The sequence below is a fragment of the Papio anubis genome, unplaced genomic scaffold (genome assembly GCF_008728515.1).
Source record: "Papio anubis isolate 15944 unplaced genomic scaffold, Panubis1.0 scaffold90, whole genome shotgun sequence".
Lineage (NCBI taxonomy): Eukaryota > Metazoa > Chordata > Mammalia > Primates > Cercopithecidae > Papio > Papio anubis.
In genome coordinates this window covers 172,383-196,515 of record NW_022169240.1, presented here as the reverse complement: position 1 = coordinate 196,515, position 24,133 = coordinate 172,383, and the positions used below count along the sequence as shown (strand labels likewise).

The following is a 24,133-nucleotide window of genomic DNA, read 5'->3' as shown; positions in this document are numbered from 1 at the left end:
CCCCGCCTTGGGGGCTGGAACCTGCAGCTCCTGAGACACGGCGGCGGGTCTGCACGCCCGGTGCTAACAGTGAAGCCGCGCAGGGCTGCAGGCCCTCGGGCCGGGTGCGGCTGTCTGAGCCTCAGGACCAGAGGCCCACCCGGACCCTGTAGACGCCCGGGGGCGGAGGCCTCACGCAGAGGCGCATGCGGGGACCCAGACCCGGAGCGGGGAGTGGGGGAGGAGAGGCAGCTGCAGACCCGGGAGGCCCTGAGAGGAGGGTTTGCTCGGTGTCCCCGCGCCCCGCCCGCCCCTCTGCCCCTGCGCACCGTGGTCGTTGTGCCGCGCCAGGTCGTGCGCGTCGATGAGCAGGTCGTGGTCCGTGTCCAGCTCCCAGAACTTGCAGTAGATGACGTAGAAGTGCTCGTAGGAGAAGAATTCGGTCAGCTGGTTGATGTCCGCCTCCTCCTCCAGCAGCGCCACATTCTGCCAAACGACCCAGGCGGCCTGAGCGCGGGGCCTCTGGGGGGACGCCCCAAGTCCGGGGGGCTGCGGGCGGGGGCAGGGAAGGCGGGGTCGCTCCGAGTGGGGGCGGCTCTGCGGTGGGGGGAGCCCAGCATGGGGCTGCTCCCTAGACGGCGGGGTGGGGTGTGGGGGCAGCCCGAACACCGGCTCCCCTGGTGCCCGGCACGCCCCACTTCTAGGATCACCATGACCCTGCAGGTTTGTCGGTGCTCAGACTGGGGGTGGCAGGGAGTGGGAGGTGGGATGGGTGGGAGTGCGGGGAGGGGAAAGAAGAGGAAAGGAGGTGGGAGGAAAGGAGGGGAGGGAAAGGAGGGGGAGGAAAGGAGGGGGAGGAAAAGGAGGGGAGGAAAGGAGGGGTGACGGAAGAAGGAAAGGGTTGAGGAAAGGAGGGGGGAAGGAGGGGTGAGGGAGGAGGGGAAAGGAGGGGGAGGAAAGGAGGGAGGAAAGGAGGGGGAGGAAAGGAGGGAAGGAGGGGTGACGGAAGAAGGAAAGGAGGGGGAGGAAAGGAAAGAGGAAGGAGGGGTGGAAGGAGTGGAGGAAAGGAAGGGAGGAAGGGGGAGGAAAGTGGAGGAAGGGAGGGATGGAGGAAGACAGTGGAAGGGATCCTGCCGGACTGGAATGGAAGATCTCATGGATGGACGCACAAGGACTGGAAAGCCGGCCACAAGGGAGACTGGAAGGGAAATGGTCTCTTATCAGGCTCGCCAGGGTCTGACCGGCGGGGGCGGCGGGAAGGGCCCTGGGGGAGGCGCCGCCCCAGGCCGCGCAACGCGGGGAGGGTCTGGCCGGGGACGCCCCGGAGCTCCGCGGGCCCAGGACAGGTGGGAAAGGGGCGCGGCCACCCCGGAAAGCCAGAGTCCCCCCAACGCCGGGCTCCTGGGCACGGCAGACACGTTCCCAGGAAACAGCCGCCTCCTCCCGAAGCTCAAGACCCCGGACCCCGCCCGCCCCGGCCCGCGCTGGAACCGCCCCGGGCTCACCCCCGCCCCTCCGCTGGGGACCCACCGTGGTGATGTAGCGCGAGTGGAACTCGGACGCCTCCTTCAGGAACGACAGCCCCGGGTGCGTGTTCACCACGTCCTGCGGGTGGGAACACATGAGGCGTGCGGTGTAGACACCGGCCCTCCCATGAAGTGTGCAGTGTAGACACCGGCCCTCCCGTGACGCGTGCGGTGTGGACGCCGGCCCTCCCTCGAGGGGTGAGGCGTGTGGTGTAGACGTCGGCCCTCCCGTGAGGAGGCGTGCAGTGTAGACGCCGGCCCTGGCCCTCCCGTGAGGGGTGAGGCGTGCGGTGTAGACACGGGCCCTCCCGCGAGGGGTGAGGCGTGCGGTGTGGACGCGGCTCTCACCTGCAGGAAGGGGACAAAGTCGTCCGGCACCAGGTAGTTGCAGCCAGGGCTCATGAGCAGATGGACGAACTTGGCCGCGTCGTCGTGGCAGTTGTGGAGGATTCTGGAAGGACAGGATGACTGCGCGCCACCCTCACAGGCCTGTGCCCACGCGCGGGTTTCTCCTCTCACGGTGGCAGCCGCAGGGGGCACCTGTCCTGACGCCAGGCGGACCCGGGGACGCCTCCGCCCTCCCGACACAGCCCCGTGCCCGGCCCAGACTCACTTTCTCCACATGGCGACGAACTTGTGGACGGACACGGAGCCCGTGCGCTCCCCGCCGGCGCCACAGAAGAGCGGTCCCTTCCAGTAGAGCGGGCAGCCGCAGGCCTGGGGCAGAGAGGGCAGGAGGGGGCGGTCAGCGGGGCCCGGACGCCTGCGCTCCTGCTGCGCTCCTGCTGCGCTCCTGGCGCCTGACCGGCGCTGCCCGGAGACCCTCTGCCGCGGAAACACGCAGCACACTCAGCCAGGCACGTCCCGGTGCCTGCAAACTCAACGTGGCTTTCGCTCCCGCCTTGGAACCGAGTCAGGAGAGCTGAGCCACGGAGTCCGGGCACGCAGTCCCCCGACCAGAGACCACAGGCGGGCACTGTAAGCAGAGGCGGCTGCGTCCCCGGTGTCTGCAAACCAAGCGGCGCAGACTAAGAACCAGTATGTGCGGGAAGAAATGGCCCCGTCAGCCAGGCAGGTGGTGAGTCCGACAGCGACGGAAACGTCTTATGGAACGTGTGGGACAGGCCTGCAGCAGAGCCCATGGCAGGTTCCCAGCCTTAAATACACACGCGAGGAAGGAAAGTTTAACATCAGTCATCTGCACTTCTGCCTCAAAGTCACACACACACGGCAGAGATGGAAGGAAAAACAGTCAACAGAGAAAATCAGGAAAATCAAAACTTGATGATTTGAAAGATTTCTTAACAATTAATTAACCCTGCTGGGCGCGGTGGCTCAGACTGTCATCCCAGCAGTTTCAGAGGCTGAGGTGGGCGGATCACGAGGTCAGGAGTTCGAGAGCAGCCTGGCCAATATGGTGAAACCCTGTGTGTACTAAAAATACAAAAAATTAGCCGGGCGTGGTGGCAGGTGCCGGTAGTCGCAGCTACTCAGGAGGCGGAGGCAGGAGAATGGCGTGAACCCGGGAGGCGGAGGTTGCAGTGAGCTGAGATTGCGCTTTTTTTTTTTTTTTTTTTTTTTTTTTTTTTTTTTTTGATTAAAGATACTTTAACAAAAAAGAGAGAGAAAACACAGATTAGCCACGTCAGCTGTAACTACAGACCCTGCAAACATCAGAGTCAGTGGATGCTCATGAATCACTTTATGCCTGTAAGTCACATGACTGTTGAAACAGACTCCCTGAAGAACAGTTCAACTCAAAAAATAAACGACTACAGAAAATCTGAAAGGGCTGTTTCTGCGAGAAATTGAATCCATCATTTAAAACTGTCCCACCAAGAAAATTCCAGCCCCCAAAGGCGGCTCCCATGAGTGGACCAAACATTTGAGGAAGGAATCCCAGGTGCGTTAACACATTTAAGGAAGGAATCCCAGGTGCGTCACCCCGGAGAATAAACACGAGGGGCGTCCCCAGTGTCTGTTCCGAGGCTGGCACAGCCTGGACGCCGTCAAGGACACAGGGATTCCCAGGCCGGTTATCCCTAGAGGCAGAAATCCCACGCAGGACACACACGAGCAAGTCCAACTCGGCAGTAATTGAAAACCCACAATAATAATCGGCCAGGAAACCAGAAACAGGACGGACACTTATTGTAATAAAGGGTGCTATGGCCTGACTGCCGGGTCCCGATCTGCCTGTTGAAATCCTCTCCCAGAGGCGACGGTGCTGGGAGCTGGGGCCTCATGAATGCGATGAGTCTCCTTCTAACGGGCCCCGAGAGCTCCGTCGCCCCTTCCCCCCTGTGTCGATGGACCAGGCAGCAGGTCCTCGCCACGTTGCCACACCTGATCTTCCAGCCTGCAGAGCTGTGAGCAATGAATGTCTGCGGCTGAGGAGCTGCCCGGGCTGTGCTGTTCTGTGACAACAGCCTGAATGCTCTAAGACACGGGGCGTCTACGAAACACCCCCGCTGCTCTCACACAGCGATGACACACGAACGCTTCCTCCCTGCGCCGGAAACAAGAGGACCGTGTCACCGCCAAGGCCGCCTGGACGGCCGAGCCAGGGCAGCAGGCAAGAGAAAGGCTGGAAGATGCCACGACGGGGAGGAAGAGGCAGAACCGTCTTAATTCACAAGCAACAAACTGTGCAGACAATCCAAACGCTTACCCAATACGGGAATTAATAAGTATCTTCAGCAAAGCTGCTGGATCCGAGGACAATATGCAAAAATAAATTATTTCAATGTACTGGCAACAAACAACTAGAAAATAAAATCTTCAATAATGCCATCTATCAAGAGCATTAAAAAAAAATCAACCTATGAAAAAATGGAACAAAAATCACACACAGGGCCATGCGCGGTGGCTCACGCCTGTCATCCCAGCACTTGGGGAGGCCGAGGCAGGTGGATCGCCTGAGGTCAGGAGTTCGAGACCAGCCTGGCCAAGATGGTGCAACCCCGTCTCTCCTAAAAATACGAAAATTATCTGGGCGTGGTGGTCGGCGCCTGTCATCGCAGCTACTCAGGAGGCTGAGGCAGGAGAATCGCTTGAACCCGGGAGGTGACAGAGAGAGACTCTGTCTAAAAATAAATAAATAAATCACACACAATGTCTACAAAGCAAACTACAGAGCACAGCTGGGTGAAATCAAAAACGACCTAAACGTGGTGAGGTGGACCTCACTGCACTGCTGAGTTTACAGACTCTGCAATTTCCTCCAGACGACTCTGCTGACCCACAGAGTCCACACAATCCCCACCCAGAGTCCACGCAGCCCCCACCCACAGAGTCCACACAATCCCCACCCAGGGTCCACAGAGCCCCCACCCACGGAGTCCACGCAGTCCACACCCACAGAATCCACACAGCCCTCACCCAGGGTCCACACAATCCCCACCCACAGAGTCCACACAATCCCCACCCACGGAGTCCACGCAGCCCCCACCGAGTCCACACAATCCCCACCCAGGGTCCACGCAGCCCCCAACGAGTCCACACAATCCCCACCCAGAGTCCACGCAGCCCCCACCCAGAGTCCACACAATCCCCACCCAGAGTCCACGCAGCCCCCACCCAGAGTCCACACAATCCCCACCCAGAGTCCACGCAGCCCCCACCCACGGTGTCCACGCAGCCCCCACAGAGTCCACACAATCCCCACCCCAGGGGTCCACGCAGCCCCCACCCAGAGTCCATGCAATCCCCACCAGAGTCCATGCAGCCCCCACCCACGGAGTCCACGCAGCCCCCACAGAGTCCACACACCCTCACCCAGGGTCCACAGTCCCCCACCCACGGAGTCCACACCCACAGACTCCACACAGCCCCACCCAGGGTCCACACAATCCCCACCCAGGGTCCACGCAGCCCCCACCCAGAGTCCACGCAGCCCGCACCCACATGCACCGAGGGCTTGTTGTTTTGGGGTGTGCAGTAGACACTGACAGGCTTGCATGAAAACTTATAAGGGAACACAAAAGAACTTCCAGGGGACCACGTTGATGGATGTAAGAGTCTCCCTCAGGCACCGGTGGGCTAAGGGAGCAAGGAAGGAAGTGAGCTGGGGCAGAGCAAACCCACTTCACACACACTGAATAGCGGGGGATCCCAGCCCGAGGGTGAAAGGCCAGACAGCGGCCCTCCTGGAAGGACACGAGAGGCTCTGCCGTGGCCAGGGTTCCTTGAACGGGGCACACGTGCACCCCCTGAAGGCAGAGAGCGGCCAGCTGCCCCCCCGGCCCGGGACTCCGGCTCAGTGCCCGGCACGGTGAACAGAATGACAAGAGAAGCCACTGAGAAGGAGGCCCAAACACGACAGAGCCCGGACGTGCACTGCCCTCCAGAGAGGGGCGCACGACGGCCGGCAGACAAGAGGGAGCACGCCCGGCACTGGCGCTGGCGAGGGCAGGGTTCACAGGGCACGGAGCGGTGGCAGCAGGAGCACGACACGCGGCTGAGACAGAAAGGGCTGAAGATGCCAGGTCGGGCAAGGCTGCCAGGCGGCCGGGCGTCCGCGTTGCTGAGGGAACCTGGACGCCGCACAGCTGCCGGGAAAGCGGCTCTCAGGGGGGCTGAGCATAAGCCCCGAGGCCTGGCTGGGGCATCCGTCCTCCCAGAAGCATGAGGCCTGAGGCCCGGCCGGGGCATCCGTCCTCCCAGAAGCATGAGGCCCGAGGCCCGGCCGGGGCATCCGTCTCCCAGAAGCATACCAGCGGAAGAGGGCCGATGCCCGTGACAGCCGCACGGATGCGGACGCCGGCTGCCTGATGCACACGGTGCCCCGGGGAGAGGAGCCCGATGCCAGAGCAGGGGCTGGAGGAATAAACTGTGGCAGCAGCGTCCGGACAGGTGCGGGGCGGGAGTGACCACATGGGGCGTGGGGGAACTTGGAGGGGCTGGGGGCGTGGGGGAACTTGGCGCGCAGTGCGGCGACGGGAAAAGATGCTCTCCGGCTGGTGCACCTGTGGTTATGCGAAGGCAGCCGTGTGGAGCGGAGGGGCCGGGCCCTGCAGGACGCACAGGCACGTGCCGGCTCCCCTGACGAGGATCCTGAGGGAGCTCAGCCCTGGCCGCCTGGAAGGGTGCCCTGGTGCGGCGGGAGGGAACGAGCTGGGTGCCGGGCACTGGGCCCTTGGGCTGGTGCTGGTCTCACGCTTCTGACCTCATCAGGCCGTTCTGGCTCACGGCCCATGCAGATTTCTACAGGACCCCAAGCACTCTCAACACCTCCAGAACGGGGATGTCAGCTCACATCTCTGTGCTCCTCACTGCAGTGTGTGCAAGACACACCACAATGACCGGGTGGCATGGACGGAGCATCAGATGTATCCAGTCCTACCGGATGGCGCCAAGTCTACCCAGTCCTGCAGGCTATAGTCAGATCTACCCAGTCCTACAGGCTAGAGTCAGATCTACTCCAGTCCTGCAGGCTGGAGTCAGATCTACCCAGTCCTACAGGCTGGAGTCAGATCTACCCAGTCCTACAGGCTACAGTCAGATCCATCCAATCCTACAGGCTACAGTCAGATCTACCCAGTCCTACAGGCTGGAGTCAGATCTACCCCGTCCTGCAGGCTACAGTCAGATCTACCTCCCGGCCCTGCAGGCTGGCCAGTCGATCTACCCAGTCCCACAGGCTACAGTCAGACCCTGCCCCAGGCTACAGTCAGATCTACCCCGTCCTGCAGGCTACAGTCAGATCTACCCAGTCCTACAGGCTGGAGTCAGATCTACCCAGTCCTGCAGGCTACAGTCAGATCTACTCCCATTCCTGCAGGCTACAGTCAGATCTACCCAGTCCTGCAGGCTGGAGTCAGATCTACCCCGTCCTGCAGGCTACAGTCAGATCTACCCAGTCCCACCGATGGCTGCCCACCCAGTCCTGCAGTAATATAGTCAGATCTACCCAGTCCTACAGGCTAGAGTCAGATCTACCCAGTCCTGCAGGCTACAGTCAGATCTACCCAGTCCTACAGGCTGGAGTCAGATCTACCCCGTCCTGCAGGTTGGCAGTCAGATCTGGCTTCCAGTCCTACAGGCTGTCAGTCTACCCAGTCCTGCAGGCTAAGCAGTCAGATTCACCCAGTCCTACAGGCTAAGTCAGGATCTACCCCCCATTCTGCAGGCTACAGTCAGATCTACCCAGTCCTACAGGCTGGAGTCAGATCTACCCAGTCCTACAGGCTACAGTCAGATCCATCCAATCCTACAGGCTACAGTCAGATTCCTGCCCCAGACCCCACAGGCTGGAGTCAGATCTACCCAGTCCTGCAGGGCTACAGTCAGACCCTCAACTCTGCAGGCTACAGTCAGATCTACCCAGTCCCACAGGCTGGAGTCAGATCTGGCACCCAGTCCTACAGGTGGCTACAGTCAGATCTATCCAATCCAGGCTACAGTCAGATCTACCCAGTCCTACAGGCTGGAGTCAGATCTACCCAGTCCCACAGGCTGGGCCACCACCCAGTCCCGCAGGCTACAGTCAGATTCAGTCCCATGCCAGGCTGAGCCGATCTACCAGTCCCACAGGCTACAGTCAGATCCATCCAACTTACAGGCTACAGTCAGATCTGGCACCCAGTCCTACAGGCTGGAGTCAGATCTACCCAGTCCTACAGGCTAGCGTCAAATCTACCCAGTCCTACAGGCTAGCGCCAAGTCTACCCAGTCCTACAGGCTGGAGTCAGATCTACCCAGTCCTGCAGGCTACAGTCAGATCTACCCAGTCCTGCAGGCTACAGTCAGATCTACCCAATCCTACAGGCTAGAGTCAAATCTACCCAGTCCTACAGGCTAGCGCCAAGTCTACCCAGTCCTACAGGCTACAGTCAGATCTACCCAGTCCTACAGGCTGGGCAGTGTCAGATCTATCCCATGCCAGTCAGATCTACCCAGTCCTGGCTGAGGCTGAAGGCCAGATCTACCCAGTCCCATGGTGCCACAGTCAGATCTATCTGTCCTGCAGCATACAGTCAGATCTACCTCGGCCCTGCAGGCTACAGTCAGATCTACTCCGGGTCCCGTATTGCCAGCTGATCTACCCGTCCCAGGCTACAGTCAGATCTACCCGGCCCCAGGCTACAGTCAGACGCCCGGTCCCAGGCTACAGTCAGATTTGGCTCCGTCCTGCAGGCTACAGTCAGATCTACCCGGTCCTGCAGGCTACAGTCAGATCTACCCGGTCCTGCAGGTTAAGAAAGTCAGATCTACCCCTGGCCCTGCAGGCCAGCCAGATCTAAGCACTCCAGTCCTGCAGGCTACAGTCAGATTCCCACCCAGTCCTACAGGCTAGCGTCAGATCTACCCAGTCCTACAGGCTAGCGTCAGATCTACCCAGTCCTACAGGCTGGGCTGCCAGATCTACTTCCAGTCCTGTGCAGGCTACAGTCAGATCTACCCGGTCCTGCAGGCTACAGTCAGATCTACCCGGTCCTGCAGGCTACAGTCAGATCTACCCGGTCCTGCAGGCTACAGTCAGATCTACCCGGTCCTGCAGGCTGGAGTCAGATCTACCCAGTCCTACAGGCTGGCTACACGGTGATCCTTTTTTTTTTCCTGAGTCATGTTCTTGCTGTTGCCCAGGCTGGAGTGCACTGTGTGATCCCAGCTCAGTGCAGTCTCAACCTCACGGGCTCAAGCCGTCCTCCCACCCTAGCCTCCCAAGTAGCTGGGACCACAGGTGCGTGCCACCATGTGTGGCTATTTTTTTTTTTTTTTTTTGTAGAGTGAAGTCTGACTATGTTGCCCAGGCTGGTCTGGAACCCTTGCCCTCAAGCGATCCTCCCGCCTCGGCCTCTCAAAGTGCTGGGACTACAGGCCTGACACCGCAACCAGAGACAGCTGCATCCCTGGCGTCTGGGTGGTTGCCCAGGCTGGTCTGGAACCCTTGCCCTCAAGCAGTGATGAGAACTGAGCGTGGGAGTGCTGGGCACGCAGTCCCCCCCAGCACACCAAACCCGAAAATTACCTCCAAACTAATTAGCTCACAATTAAAAAAAAAATCCTGAAGTAAATGGAGACAATCAACTCCAAAATGCAAAAGACACAAAGGAAAGGGAGTAACACACCGGATAACCTGATTTGACTCTAAAAGTCTTTTCGGGATCCACGCACAGAAAGACCAGCTCCGGGTGGGGCCAGGCCGAGCCGCGGCACGCCCACCGCACAGCCAGGACCGGGATCGAGGCCGCCAGCCCCGACAGTCCCTTCCATCCCTTCGCACCCCAGTGTGGTGACAGCCCCCAGGCCTCCTCCCCGTGGCTCCGGTTCACCTTTTCCAGGCCACGGCAGTAGGACCTGGAGCTTCTAGGCCTGGCTTCCCTTGCTCAGCGCACGCGTGAAGGAGTCCGGCACGCTGCTCTGTGTGGATCGTCGGCCCGTGTACGGCTGCACCCCATTCCATTCCATTACGGCTCTGGTCATTGCAGAGTAGCTCCCTAAGCAGGAAGCACACCGGCCCGAGGCCACGTGATGGTGCTGCAGGGGCATCGCGAGGAGGACCAAGACCCGAGCGTCTGCACTCGCACGGGGCACGCTGACACCGACCGACGGGTCTGAGGGGAGAGAGGACGCCACAGCCACGGCTCGCAAGTTCAGCACGACTTCCTCGGCCGGTGCCAGGACAAGGGGAAAATGTGCAGACACGGAAAGATGCCAGCAAATGACATCGTGGAGCCGGATGAGTCCTCAGGGTCACATGAAGCCGGGCTGGACTTTGGCTCAGAGCCCCCACCCCAATCTCATGGGGAACCGCGATCCTGAGTGTTGCAGTGGGGTCTGCTGGGGGCTGACCGGGTCATGGGGGTGGACGGCCCCCTGGCTGCTCTCGTGATACTGAGTTCTTGTGAGACCCGATGGTTTAAACGTGGGTGGCAGTGGCCGGGTGCGGTGGCTCACGCCTGTCATCCCAGCACTTTGGGAGGCTGAGGTGGGAGGATCACCTGAGGTCAGGAGTTCAAGACCAGCCGGGCCAACATGGTCAAACCCCGTCCCTACTAAAAATATAAAAATTAGCCGGGCGCGGTGGCGGGCACCCGTTATCCCAGCTACTCGGGAGGCTGAGGCAGGAGAATGGCGTGAACCCGGGAGGTGGCAGTTGCAGTGAGCCGAGATCGCACCACTGCACTCCAGCCTGGGCGACAGAGCCAGACTCTGTGTCAAAAACAAACACACACACAAGAAACAGACAGCCTGTGTCTATTGAAACAATTCACGCTGTGGTTAAAAACCTTCCCACAGAGAAAACTCTGTCCCAAATGGCTTCACTGATGAGATCCAGCAAACGCTCACATAGAAATAACACCCAGTGTACACAAACGGCTCCAGAAAAAGTGAATTCTAAGGGACATTTCCCAAGCAACTCCCCGAGGCCAGCATCCCCCCAGACCAAGCCATGACAGAAAAGGAGACCACAGGCCAGGCCTTCACGAGCGCAGACACAACCCCTGCAAGGCCAGGCCATCTGCACCCAACACATAGGAGAAGTGTGACACCGTGTGCTGGAGCAGGGACCGGCGCTCTCACCCCAAGACCAGGGCTCACCCCAAGACCGGGGCTCACCCCAAGACCGGGGCTCACCCCAAAGACCGGGACTCACCCAAAGTCCGGGGCTCACCCAAAGACCGGGGCTCTCACCCCAAGACCGGGGCTCACCCCAAGACCGGGGCTCACCCCAAGACTGGGGCTCACCCCAAGACCGGGGCTCACCCCAAGAGCGGGGCTCACCCAAAGTCAGGGACTCACCCAAAGACCGGGGCTCTCACCCCAAGACCGGGGTTGCCTTCACACTCAGATGTCCGTGAGGTCAAGACCAGCTCTTCGTGACCCAGACCCTGCGGGGCCTGGCAATGCACAGCTAATGCATACGAGGCGTAACCCGCTGCAGTGCACCGGGGACTGGGGGCTCTCCCAGGGACCGGGGTTGCCTTCACACTCAGACGTCCGTCAGGTCAAGAGCAGTTCTTCATAACCCAGACCCTGCAAGGCCTGGCAATGCACAGCTAATGCATACAAGAAGGGTAATGCCATTTGTGAAAACCCAGGAATGCTAACCGATCACAGTATATACTGACCAATATACAGGTGACGCGCTGCAGTGGACCGGGGACCGGGGCTGCCTTCATACTCAGATGTCCGTCAGGGCCATTCACCTTTTACAGGACCAAAGGAAAACCCCCCTCAACACACACAGAAATACACGTCTAAAAATACATGTCTAGGGTACTGGACAAACCGCAAGGCACATTTGTAATTTTATAAAGTAAAACGGAGGCCAGGGATGGTGGCTCATGCCCGTCATCGTCCCAGCACTTTGAGAGGCTGAGACAAGACGGCCCTTCCAGCCCAGGAGTTCCAGACCAGCCTGGGCAACATAGCGGAACCCTGTCACTATGAAAAAAAAAAAATCAGCCAGGTGTGGTGGCAGGTGCCGGGGGTCCCGGCTACTCGGGAGGGCTGAGGTGGGTGGATCACTTGAGCCCAGGAGGTCGAGGCTGCAGTGAGCTGAGATGATGCCACTGGACTCCAGCCCAGGGGCAGAGTGAGAACCTGGCTCAAAAAAAAAAAGAAAAAAGAGCTCCCAGCAGACAAGGAACAGAAAGGGAAGGGCCTCCGGAGTCTGACGAAGGACGCCATGAAGAAACCAGGCCGGGGCTGTGCCAGGGGCGACGTGAGCCCGAGGCAGGGAGGGGCGTGCGCTCGGCGGCTGTCCAGCACCGCACTGGCCGGACGAGCCGTGCAGCAAGTCAGGGGAGGCACAGACGCAGACGAGAAGACAAAGGCTGAACTGGGCTCGCCTGAAGATGTCCTGACCGCGCGTTAGAGACTCTGCCGGCTGGGCAGACGCGGCGAGGGCGAGTTCTCCACATCACCGAGGCTGTGCTGGAAAGGATGAAGCTGTCCCAGCAGACGGCGTCACGCAAACAGACTTCCCGGGGAAGGAACTCTCCGCGATATCCCACGGCTTCAAGAGCACGGAGGATAAGACACTGGAAGCCGAGACACACGTGGAGAGTCGAGCGAGTCTGCCAGGGCGGGCAGTGGGTGCCCACTCCACACCGGACACGGAGACGGCACGGCTGTCACTACTTCTGTGGCACGTTTTTACTGAGACATGAAACAATTCTTAACGTGTGTCGGGTTTTAAATTACAGCATACTAGGTAAATATTAGTTTTCATTCACTCCACGTTTGCAACCAACTGTAAGAAAGTTTCTAATATTTCAACAAATGCAACTACAGAATGACGCTAATTTTTCTTGTAAGATGCGTCGTATCTGGTCCTCACATGGCCCCACACTGCCGTGCAAGACGACGCCACCTCTACGGATACGGACTTAGTAAGAACAAACACCCAAGTGTAAAACAGCATGCCGATTTTTCTCTGAGAAATGCAAGATGTATGTACGTTCACACTCATACACACATTCGCGTGTACTTGCTCATGTTAAAAGCTAAAACGACAACAAGAGGGTAAACTAAAGCTACGGGAACTGTTACCTCCGGGGGAGAAACGGCGCAGACAGGGACAGAACCTGGACTTATCTAAATGTGTCTGGTTTGGTAGCGTTCGCTTTGTAACCACAGAGGTTTTTACGTATTTATGAAACAAGACTTTGTAAAATACTTGAAAAGGACAGTCCCTAATAGAGAAAGGGGGGACACGTCCCAACGTGTCCTGTCAGACCCGTATTTCTCTAAAACCAAAACCAGACAAAGGACTCACAAGAAAACTGCCAAGCAGGGTCTTCTCTGTGAATCCAGTTGCGAGAATTATTGGAATCCAGCAACGTATGAAGGAGACGAGACACACCCGACCACGTGGAATTTATGCCAGGAATGCAAGGTTGGTTTAACACCCCAAAACCCACTCATTTAACGGACTGTATTCATAGGTTAAAAATACAAAAACCGGCCGGGCGCGGTGGCTCACACCTGCAATCCCAGCACTTTGGGAGGCCGAGGCAGGTGGATCACTTGAAGTCAGGAGTTCCTGAATCAGCCTGGCCAACATGGTGAAACCCCATCTCTACTAAAAATATAAAAATTAGCCGGGCGTGGTGGTGCGCACCTGTAGTCCCAGCTACTTGGGAGGCTGAGGCAGGAGAATCGCTTGATCCCGGAAGGTGGAGGTTGCAGTGAGCCGAGATGGCACCATCGCACTCTGGCCTGGGCAACGGAGCAAGATTCTGCCTCAAAACAAAGAAGCAAACTGAAAACACAAAAACCTGCCCAGTCCTGAGGACCGCCTTCACAGCTGCAGAGCTGGAGAGGGCTGGGGAGCAGGGGTCTCGCCCCGAGGGGCTCACGAGTACCGTGCACTAAGGCTCTGGGCTCTGACCTGGAGGGGTGGGAGCATCTGCCTTCCGGCGACTCCACCTGGAGGACAGGACGCTGGAGAGGTGGGCACGGGTCCCTGGAAACACAATCGCTCACCAGGGGTCCAGACACGCGTCCCTGGAGTGAGCCTTGCCTTGGTAACGCACAGACACTAAACCGAGCGTGCTCGATCTGCGGACGTCCACGCAGGCAGCCTGGAAAGCAGGCGGCAAATGACGAACATGGCGCCGCAGCATTCAGGGGGAGTCCAGAAATGGGCCCTCGGGGCCACTGCCTGGGGACAGGGGTCCACAGCCGCCCAGCCTGGGACGGCGGCTCCTCGGGCAGAAAGGGGCACGGCCAGGAGGGTGCTGAACGGCCTCAGGACGAGAACGCAGATGGAATTCCCACTCGCGTTTCAGATGCTTAAGAATTCACACAGCAGCGACCAGACAGCAAACCTCGGGCCACAACTGTAACCTCAGAGGAAACCTGGGCCACTCCCGCACATGTGACACGCACCCGCCTCGGCCGCCCCACCTCACTCTCACTCTCACGCGTGTGACACGCACCCGCCTCGGCCGCTGGCCTCAGTCATGCCCGTGTAACACACACCCACCTCGGCCGCTCCAGCCTCTCCACCTCACCCTCACACGCTGGCGGCACCTGCCTCGGCCGCCCCACCTCACTCATATCTTGGTCAGCGGACGTGCCTGCCTCGTTGCCCCACTCCTCCGCGCTGACTGATACGCGCCTCGCCTCGATATTACCTCATCTCCGTGTTTTGCTGCCTCGACCGCCTGCTCAGCGGTCTTGAGCCGCCATCTCATTCGCCCTCACTCCGCTTGTGACCGTGTTTTCTCTGCGCAGGGCTGCCAGCATCGCTCCTCGCGTGGGCAGAATGCGCCTCTTATCGGGCATTTACCCATCGCTCCTCCGCCGGGTGTGACGTACTTCACCCGGCGGCCGTCGCTATCCTCCCTCTCATCCGCGAGTACCACCTCGGCTGCTCCCGCGTCACCACCGAGGGGAACTGCGCACCTTGGCCACCAGGCCCATGTCGTCCATGGTGGCCCTCTCGTGGGGGAAGTGGGCGAAGGTGCTCTCGATCTTGCTGATGACGGCATCCACGTTGACCGAGTCCTGCGGGCGTCCTCTGGGGAAGTAGAAGGTCGGAATGCTTTGGCTGCTGGCCGGGGGCAGAGGCTCTTCTTTCCGCGTCTGAACCTGAAGAGTGACAGACAGCGCTCGGTTACAACCCAGGAGCATCGAACGCCTTCTCCCCCCGGACAACACGAGGGGCCTCTCCGGGGCCGACGGTGTCGAGGCCGCCTGACCCCGGCTGGGAGAGGACACGCTGCAGTCCCTGTCGGGGACCGCACGGGTACTGCACTGCAGGGGCCACCTCCACCCAGGAGGCCACACGACGCTGCCACGGACCCCACACTGGGTGGCTGCTCTGCACCACTGAACCCCCGCCACACTCCACAGGGCCCCGGGGACACGGGCAGCTGCGTGCCCCAGGCATCTGAGAGCCCAGCCAGGACCCACTCCCGATTCCCAGGGGCCACAGCACAGACCCCACCACACCCGGCAGGGCCCCGGGGACACGGGCAGCCGCACCCCAGACGTCTGAGGGCTCAGACGTGGAGAGGCCCAGGCGCCGTCCACAGGCAGCCCTGCCCCTGGAGCCCGGGCGACTCACGTTCGGAGAGGCACAGGCAGGGCAGGCAACCGCACAGCCAGGCGAAGGGGTCGACCGCCAGGTACTGCTGTGGACACGCCTCAGCCCCTCACCCAGCCCCTCGCCCACACCTATGGGCTCTTGGCCCCACTCAGCATCGGCTCTCCCCTCACCCAGTACGTCCACAGGCCCCAGAACACGCACTCAAAAGTCTCCTGCTTCAATCTCTACACAACCTGCGAGGTGGACATTTGATCTCATCCCATGATGCTAAAACACCGCCTGAAATGGTTAACGGCGTCAGCGACCGTACTGCGTCCTGCTCCACCAACTACCCAGGGGACGGGCCGTGTCCTCCCCCACCAACTACCCAGGGGACGGGGCGCGTCCTCCCCCACCAACTACCCAGGGGACGGGGCGCGTCCTCCTCCAACTACCCAGGGGACGGGGCCGCGTCCTCCCCCTCCAACTACCCAGGGGACGGGCCGCGTCCTCCCCCACCAACTACCCAGGGGACGGGCCGTGTCCTCCCCCACCAACTACCCAGGGGACGGGCCGCGTCCTCCTCCTCCAACTACCCAGGGGACGGGGCCGCGTCCTCCCCCACCAGCTGCCGTGGAGGAGGGGTCCCGGGAGGAAGCCGGGACGGAGGGTCCGATGGACCCCAGCTCAGCGCCTTTGCAGCCACAATCCTGACTGCCGGGGTCAATCCAGGCCTGGGTCCCAGCTCCAGTGTCCTCACAGAGAACACAGCCCACCCTGCTACTGCCACAGGACCCTCACCCCAGGTCACAAGGGTCCCACACACAGCGCCCAACGGTCCCCACGCTGCTGTCTCCACAGGGCCCGCACCCCAGGTGAGACTCCGCTGTTCTCTGATCCCCATCTAGGAGGAAGGAGGCCGCCTCCGTGACCTGGGGGGGAGCAGGCTTCCCGCAGCAGGTGCCGACCGAGCGCTGCTTCCGCAGAGCTTTACCTTCCCATGTGATTCAGAACGTGAGCTCTGTGCCTGGGGCAGGAGGTCCCTGCACCTCCCCGGGCCCACGGCGCACCTCTCCGGCCCCACGCCCCCCCCCCCCGGCCCCCAGCGGCTCCCCCCAGCGGCGTCTTCCCGTCTCCCTCCCGCCTCCTGCAGCGGGGGCCCCACTGTGGAGCCTGCGGCTCTTCCCCTCCATCACGCTGGGTTCACACCGCTCTGCTATTTGGGGTGCGGAGGGGCTCTCGGGCTCCTGATTTTGACAATGCAAGGATGACCTGGACACACAAACCAACCTCCCTGCTGGAAACCGCCAGGAACCCCGGACGGAATGTTTCACAAACGTCTTCCAGACGGCACCCCCAGGCTGGCAGGAGAGGAGGACGCCTCAGGCCACGGCTGCGTGGAAGGAGAAGCCCAGGGAAGGCCGTGGAGCCTGAACAGGCTCTGCCTGCAGAAGCGTGGGCCGAGCGCGCTCACCCGAAATCTCTCAGTCTGGCAGGGCTCTGGGGAAGAGGAGGCAAAACCGAGGGTCCTCCGGGGAAGCGCCCTAAGTGCGGCGCCCAGAACGCGGCACCTGCGGTGGGAAGAACTCCAAGGACGTCCCCAGCGCGCCTCCGGCCCTGGGAAGCAAAGGGAAGTTGCAGCCTTTACCTGGAGCTGCCTGTAGGAGCTGGGCAGGGCGGAGTTCTTCCCTGAGAACTTAGGGCGACAGAAACACTGCATGGGGTTTGCAAACCAAACTTAGGTCACCAGGACGGTATGCAACCCTCAAACCGCCGGCACAGTGACTGCGGGCCTGCAATCCCAGCTGGGAGGCTGAGGGGCAGGCTGCTCGAGTTGGCGAGTTCAGATCAGTCTGGGCAACATGGCAAAACTTCCTCTCTACTAAAAAGAAAAAATCGAAAACATTAGCTGGGTTTGGTGGCACACGCCTGTCATCCCAGCTACTCGGGAGGCTGAGGCAGAACTGCTTCCAAACTCCAGGCGTGTGGAGGTTGGCGGTGAGTCAGAGATGGTGCCACTGCATCAGTCTGGGCTGCATAGAGTGAGACTCTGTCTTAAACAAAAACAGAAAATTCAAGAACAGGTGTGGTGGCGGCACCACATCCAGCTAGCTTGAGGGGTTGAGGCAGGAGAATCGCTAAACCCGGGAGGCAGAGGGCAGCGTGAGCTGAGATCGCACCACCGCGCCTCCAGCCCAGGACAGAGCTGAGACTCTGCCTCAAAAAGAGATGTAACACGTGACACGCTTAGAGCAGAATGCATGAGTGCACGCCTGCTAATGCAGACAATAATGATTATGACCGTTAACAGTTTGGGGCACGACACCCTGTGATCGCGCAAAAGCTGAGGAAGCGCAGCCCGAGAAGCTGGGCAAGAGTTCTAAAGGGAAGGTCGGAATTGAAAGAAGGGATGCAAAGCGTAACGAGGAAAAACTCTCGCACGCCGGACCACAGAAATCAGTGATAGCACGACGTTCAATTTCTAAAAACTCAACACAACAACAAAGGTCAGTGCGAAATGGTGACTGGATGAGTGTGTGCTCAGGAGTTGGAGGAAAAGATATTGATTAATATCGGCTTCTTTGAAATAGTTAGTTGACATTCCCTTTTTCCTTTAAAGAGACGTGGGGTCTCAGCCACGCTGTCTAGGTTGTTTTGAACTGCTGGCTCCAGCGAGCCTTCCACCCCAGCCTCCCAAGGCGCTTGGGATCACAGGTGTGAGGCACTGCGTGTCTCCGCCAGTCAGGCCGACATCTGTGGATAAACAGCCGCAGCTTCTTGTGTAGAAAAGTGCTAATTCTCAAACTAGAGAGACAGGTGAGGACGGAGCCTCAAAAACAGCTGGAGACAGAGATGGTGGAGATGAGACGAAGCTTCATCACACGGATCTAGCAGACTATTATGGACATCAATGAACCGAAAGGTTCAGTGCCATAAGGCAAAGATCAAGTAGAAAGAAAACAGCATTTGTGTGCATAATGTGAGACACAGGTGAGACAGTTGACATATAGGAAGATATAATGAGACACAGGAGACAGAAGGACACAGGAAGGATACACGGGCTTCAAGGACCCAGAGGTCGCACATTGTTTTGGAGGTGAAAAAGACAGAGCAGGCAGACAGTGCTTTACGTCATCGTGACCAAGATCCACGGCGTGACACAAGGCAACAGGACAGACCCGAGACGACAGGCCACCGCAGAACACTGAAGAGGCGCAACACGGAGGACAGGGATGGACGCTTAACTTTATCCGTGCCTCCAACAACGCAGCCTGGCATCGGATCGCAAACACCACTGGGCAAGCCAAACTCAGCACACCAGGAAAGGAAGACACCACCCACCCCGGCACCAACACGGGAAGGCCGGGGCCCCCACCCTGGCACTGACATCGGGAAGGCCAGACCCCACCCTGGCACCGAATGGGAAGCCGGGACCCCACCCTGGGCACCATTATGGGGATGGCCGACCCCACCCCGGCACGCCAACACAGGATGGCTGACCGCCCTGGCACCGACGTGGGAAGCCGACCCCCACCTGGGCACCGACGTGGAAGCCGACCCCACTTGGCACCGCACCGGAAGCCGGGCTCCCACCACCCTGGCACGATGGGGGTCAACACACCATCCACCCCGGCACTGACACGGGAAGGCCGCCGACCCCCACCCCGGGCATCAACACAGGAAGGCCGACCCCTCTACTCCCGGCACCGACGGGGAAGCGCCGGGCCCCACCCTAAGTACTGATGGGGAAGCCGACCCCACCCTGGGCACTGACAGGGAAGGCCGGGACCCCACCCCACGCAATCATGGGGGAAGCCGGGCCCCACCCCTGGCACTGACAGGGGAAGGCCGACCCCCTACCCCTGGGCGGCAATCGATGGGGGAAGCCGGGCCCCTGGGCACTGACACAGGAAGGCCGGGACTTCACCCCAAGTAACTGATGGGGAAGCCGGGGCCCCCACCCCAAGGCACCAACAGACGAGAGACGGAACAACAAACAGCACGGCCACCCACGCGGGCACGGGAGATTTACAAGTTTAATCTCACGGACAGAAGTAGACTCGGCCCCAGCACAGCTGCAGGGCACACATTCTTTTCAACACGCACAGCGCACTTGGGAACTGGCCGCCTCTCGGGCCGAGCAGCAGGTCTCAGTGGACTCTGAAGGAATCACAGGGACTGCGGCCCTGCCCCGAACGTAGCCGGGGAGGCCAGGCATCCACGGTAAACACACAAGGAGCAAAAACAGCTGCCGGGGTGTGGAAGAAGAATTCTAAACTCGGCTGCCTGTCTGCTAACAGTTCAGACAGGTAAACCACAGAGGGCCCCTGGGGCGTGTCTGTCACCCACTTTAAATCCTCCTCCACACATCTGTATTCTTTACATAAAGTGCTCGCTGTCACCAAGCCACTCCAAAGTATAGGCAGGATAAAGGCATGCAGGCCCTGCCTCCCTATTGCCATTTTCTGTTGAGGGCACTGAGACGGCAGCTCCCTGACTCATCACAATTCCAGAAGCCACAGATATGTGTCGCCCTCCCAGAGCACACCCACAGTTTTGCAAAACACGTCCATATACGACCAAAAACAAAGGCTGAGCCTAACACCGTAATGTCAGCCTGTTTCTATGCAGTGCTCTTCCATGGGTGCAGTGAGTTTCCCGAGAACACAGGCCAACGCAGTAACTGTCACACATCGCCTTCCATGACACACCAGTCAGCTGGGCGGGACTTCAAGGCGGTGCAGAGGGTGCAAGATGGTAGGCAGGGCGCGGTGACCAGCAGGAAGGACCCTCGCCCCAACCCCAGCGGGACCAGACACCACAGTCAAGGCCACAGAGGAGGTGCCGGAGCAGCAGGGGCCGGCGGAGGGCACGCTCAGTAGAGGCTGCAACGCGAGGTGCCTGCAGAAACTCCCAGGAGCCCCAGTCTGCATGAGGCGGAAGCACGGGAGGCTGTGGGATGGGATGGAGGGGTTCGGCCGGGACCCACACCTGATTCCAGTCAGCCCCTCGCCACCAGATGGCGGCCACCCCCTGAAAGGCAGGGCCCACTGCAAGCTCTGAGCATTCTTCTCCCACGCTGTTAATACCTACCTTCAGGGACCGCCTCAAGCAGGGCTGGTAAAGCGCTGCCAGCTACACCTGCAAACCACACACCGGACGGCTAAACACGGAGTCAAAACGCCGGTAAGTTTACACAGAGGAGCCAACACGAGGCGAAAGAGAGAGTCAGGCCTCTCAAGAGACGCGGGTTTAAAAATCCTCCCCTAGCAAAGATGAGAACTGCTGTGGAGGATCACGAAACGCAGCAGGTCCAGGTGTCTGAGTCGGCCAGAGCTCACGGGGCTAACGTTCACTCAGACACGACCGCGCCGGACACGGGCCTCGACGATGCCGAGACACTGGGGCCGCCCTGCACCCACCCCCTCAAGTGCGCGTTCAGGCGCCATAACTCAATGCGAGGCTGCAGTGAGGTGTGAGTCTCCACAGAGCTCGGAAGGCTGGGCTGGGGGACTTGGGGGTCATTCTGTCCACCAGTTGGGGACGCAGATGCCGGGCACCAGTTGTGTTAGGGAGGATCTGGCCCCTCCCTGCATCCACGAGGCCCCTGGCGGATACTCCTGAGCCTGATGTTGTGTGTGGATGTCCCCACCCGGGCTTCTGTTTCCTGTTAACCCCCTCTGGCCAAGGGCCATGCTCCCTGCCAGGTGGGGAACCCGCTTTCTGGCCTTTCTCCCCTGTCACTGCCTTCAGGAGGCATCCTAGACAAACCAAAGGCTGCAGCAGTTTGGCGACCACGGCCCTGGGAGGGGAACGGGCACGCACTGCCGGTGACAGCAGGCGTCGGGATGCCTGAGCCCAGGCCGCTCACACCGAGAAGGTCGGCTCCAACCATAGCTGGCTGTTGCTGGCTAGGGGATTCCATGCGCTTGGCCGTGGGACGGTGTTGTGTAGGTAGGCACCACTAAGGGACCGTAGATGTGCTGGACAGTGTCTGTGTGACCAGGACAGGTGACGAGGAGCATCTGCGTGCTGAACCAGTGTGTGGGGGCCGGGAGAGTCACTCCCCAGGCAGGAGGCTGGCTGGGGCAAGGCTGGCTGTCCTGGGCTGGGAACAAGGTCTGAGCTGTCCTGCTGTTGCCCGGGGACAGAAGGCCCGAGAATCCCTGGGCACAGGCGCAGGCAGAGTGGCTCCAGCAAGAAGAGCTCGGCCAGGCAGCTGCACAGCCATGCTCCAGGTACACACTGGGTTCCACAGTGAGCGCAGTCGCGGTAACACGCTGTCGTCACACGGGGCTCCCCGACACGGGCGAAGCGACGTAGCATGCGGTCGCCACACGGGCTCCCCGAACTATCGGCGAGAGTCGCAATACGCTTGTCAGTTACATCGGCCTCGACTCATCGCTGAACGCGATGCGCTGTTCTCCCAAGGCCGGTGGTCGCTGACCACCCCCCCAACCCGGTTTGCTTTGGGCGCGACGCCGCATCAGCGCAGCACCGGGGAGGAGAGAGAGCCAACACCAGCCGGGCAGGGAGCATCCGCCAGGGGGTGTGCAGGAACAGAAGCCCAGGCGACGTCTGCACATTCGGAAGAACAAGCTCAGGAGCACCCACCAGAGGCTCGTGGCTGCAGAGTCTACGCCGCGGAAGGCTGTGCCTGTCATGGGACCCCTGAACAGCACCCAGACACGTCCAGTGGCTCCAACACCGATGCTCCCTGACAACCCTCCTGAGGGTGTGTCCAACTGGGGGAACCTGACAGAGCCCACGCTCATGTGGGGAGTGAAAGCAGCCAGGAAACGCCCGCTTGTCTCCCAGCACCGCCCCCACAAATACCCCAAAATAAGCCCGTGATTCCTCCACCACCAGAGACAGCACTCCACCTGCTTTCACACACAATGTCTGCCCTCACCTCGAAAACGCCGCTGAAACCCATTCTTCTGTAAAACGAAGCAAACTTCTGTCAACGGAATTCACGGTTTCCCGAAAAGGGACTTTTTAAAAACAAACAGTCCTGCTAAAACGACGCAGACTTTGGGGAATGGGCTCTGCCTCCTGGAGGTGGGACACATGGTACATCATACCGCAGCCCCCTCAAGAGAGAGCAGGGCCCCGCCAGAAAAGGAAGAAGGGCTGTTTATCCAGCCAATGGGCGAAATATCACCTAACTGACTCTGCAACCAGCAAACACGCACCTGCTAACGCTCAACGCAAATCCTTCATCTATGGCTGATCTCCTCCTTTATGGTCTGCAGGTTAAGACCATTTTAACAAAACCAGCCTCGCCCTTATCCACTTACAGGCAAAATGTCAAAACCTGGGAGACAGAGATCAGACAGAAACTCTGAAGGAGTGTAAAAGTTGATGTGATCTGAGAGAAAAAATTTCAATTAAAATATCAACAGAAAGCAGTGGGTCTCCCTCCCCCTTCAAGCAGGATGCTCTGGTTCAACTTGAGGTTTAGGCCACTCGCTCCAGACTTCTGAAACCCAGTGTGAAATCAGGTGGGCAGGCAGTGAGGCTCAAGCATAGTCCCAGCACAGGAGGCAGGGGCAGGAAGAGTGAGGATCCACCCGTCAGGAGATGGGAGACCATCCTGGCTAGCAGTGGGAAACCCCGTCTCTACTAAAAATACAAAAAATTGGCGTGGTAGCAGGTGCCTGGTGGCTACTCAGGGGCCTATAGAGGGCAGGAGAATGCGTGAGCCAGTGGGCTTGCCCAGTGGAGCCGAGATGCGCCTGCACTCAGCCTGGGGACAGAAGCCAGGACTCAAATCTCAAAAAAAAAAAAAAAAAAGAAAGAAAACTGGGTCTGATGGACCACTTGGGTGTGGCCCGCCACCCTGCCTGGATAGGGTGGATCAGATTGGCCACGTAGAGCCTAAGTTCTCCAGAGTTATATGGGGCTGCTCCGGGAGACTCCTACGTTTCCCAAGCCACATGGTATAAATAGAACTAAGTTATACAATATACCGCAGTGCAGACGCACATGTATTCTGCTTCCTAAGGCACTAATGAGACCTGAGATTAAACCCAAAGCCCGGCTGCGTGAGGCTCACGCCATCCCAGATCCAAGTAAGGTGGGATCACACACACAGAGTCAAGAGTTCAAGACCCTAGCCTGGCCAACATGGTAGAGCCCGTCTCTCTACTAGAAAGCATAAAAGAAACTAGCGAGGCCTGGTCAGAGCCGCGCCCTGTCATCCCAGCTATTCGGAGCCTGAGGCAGGAGAATCACTTGAACCGGGAGGGCGAGGTTGCGGTAAAACCGAGATAAGCGCCGCTGCACTCCAGCCTAGGCAGCAAAGAGAGACAAATCTCAACGCAAATAAAATAATAAATAAAGAAATAAAAATAAATAAATTTCCAGCCAACAGAAGTGGCCCAGCTGGAAACCACGCTGCATAAATAAATGCAGTATGTGGCGATATCTCAACCCGGCTCACCAAACCAGTTAGCCGAAATTCAGGAAGGAATGCAGGAGTATGCAATATGCCAGAGATTCCACCCGCTTAGCCAGCGTATGACAAAGTGAAGGATTTCCCAGGAAGGTTTATTCCAACCAGTGCAACGATATTATTTCTAAAATTAAAATCTGCCGTACCGTAGGAGCCATCCCAGGCTTTGGCGGCGGTTCCGCA

At 59.4% G+C, this 24,133-nt stretch overlaps 1 protein-coding gene across 3 annotated transcripts in view; it reads right to left on the bottom strand.

The window, feature by feature from the left end:
• Nucleotides 1-24,133, bottom strand: part of PPP2R3B (protein phosphatase 2 regulatory subunit B''beta) — a 41,994-nt gene that overhangs the window by 5,470 nt on the left and 12,391 nt on the right. For all 3 annotated transcript variants that reach the window (XM_031662713.1, XM_031662714.1, XM_031662715.1), the window contains exons 2-5: nt 14,868-15,053; nt 2,119-2,222; nt 1,854-1,956; nt 309-465 (exon numbers count right to left, since the gene is read on the bottom strand). In XM_031662713.1, the coding sequence (XP_031518573.1) occupies nt 309-465; nt 1,854-1,956; nt 2,119-2,222; nt 14,868-14,894 (391 nt within the window). In that variant the 5' untranslated portion in view covers nt 14,895-15,053. The remainder of the gene's footprint in view (nt 1-308; nt 466-1,853; nt 1,957-2,118; nt 2,223-14,867; nt 15,054-24,133) is intronic.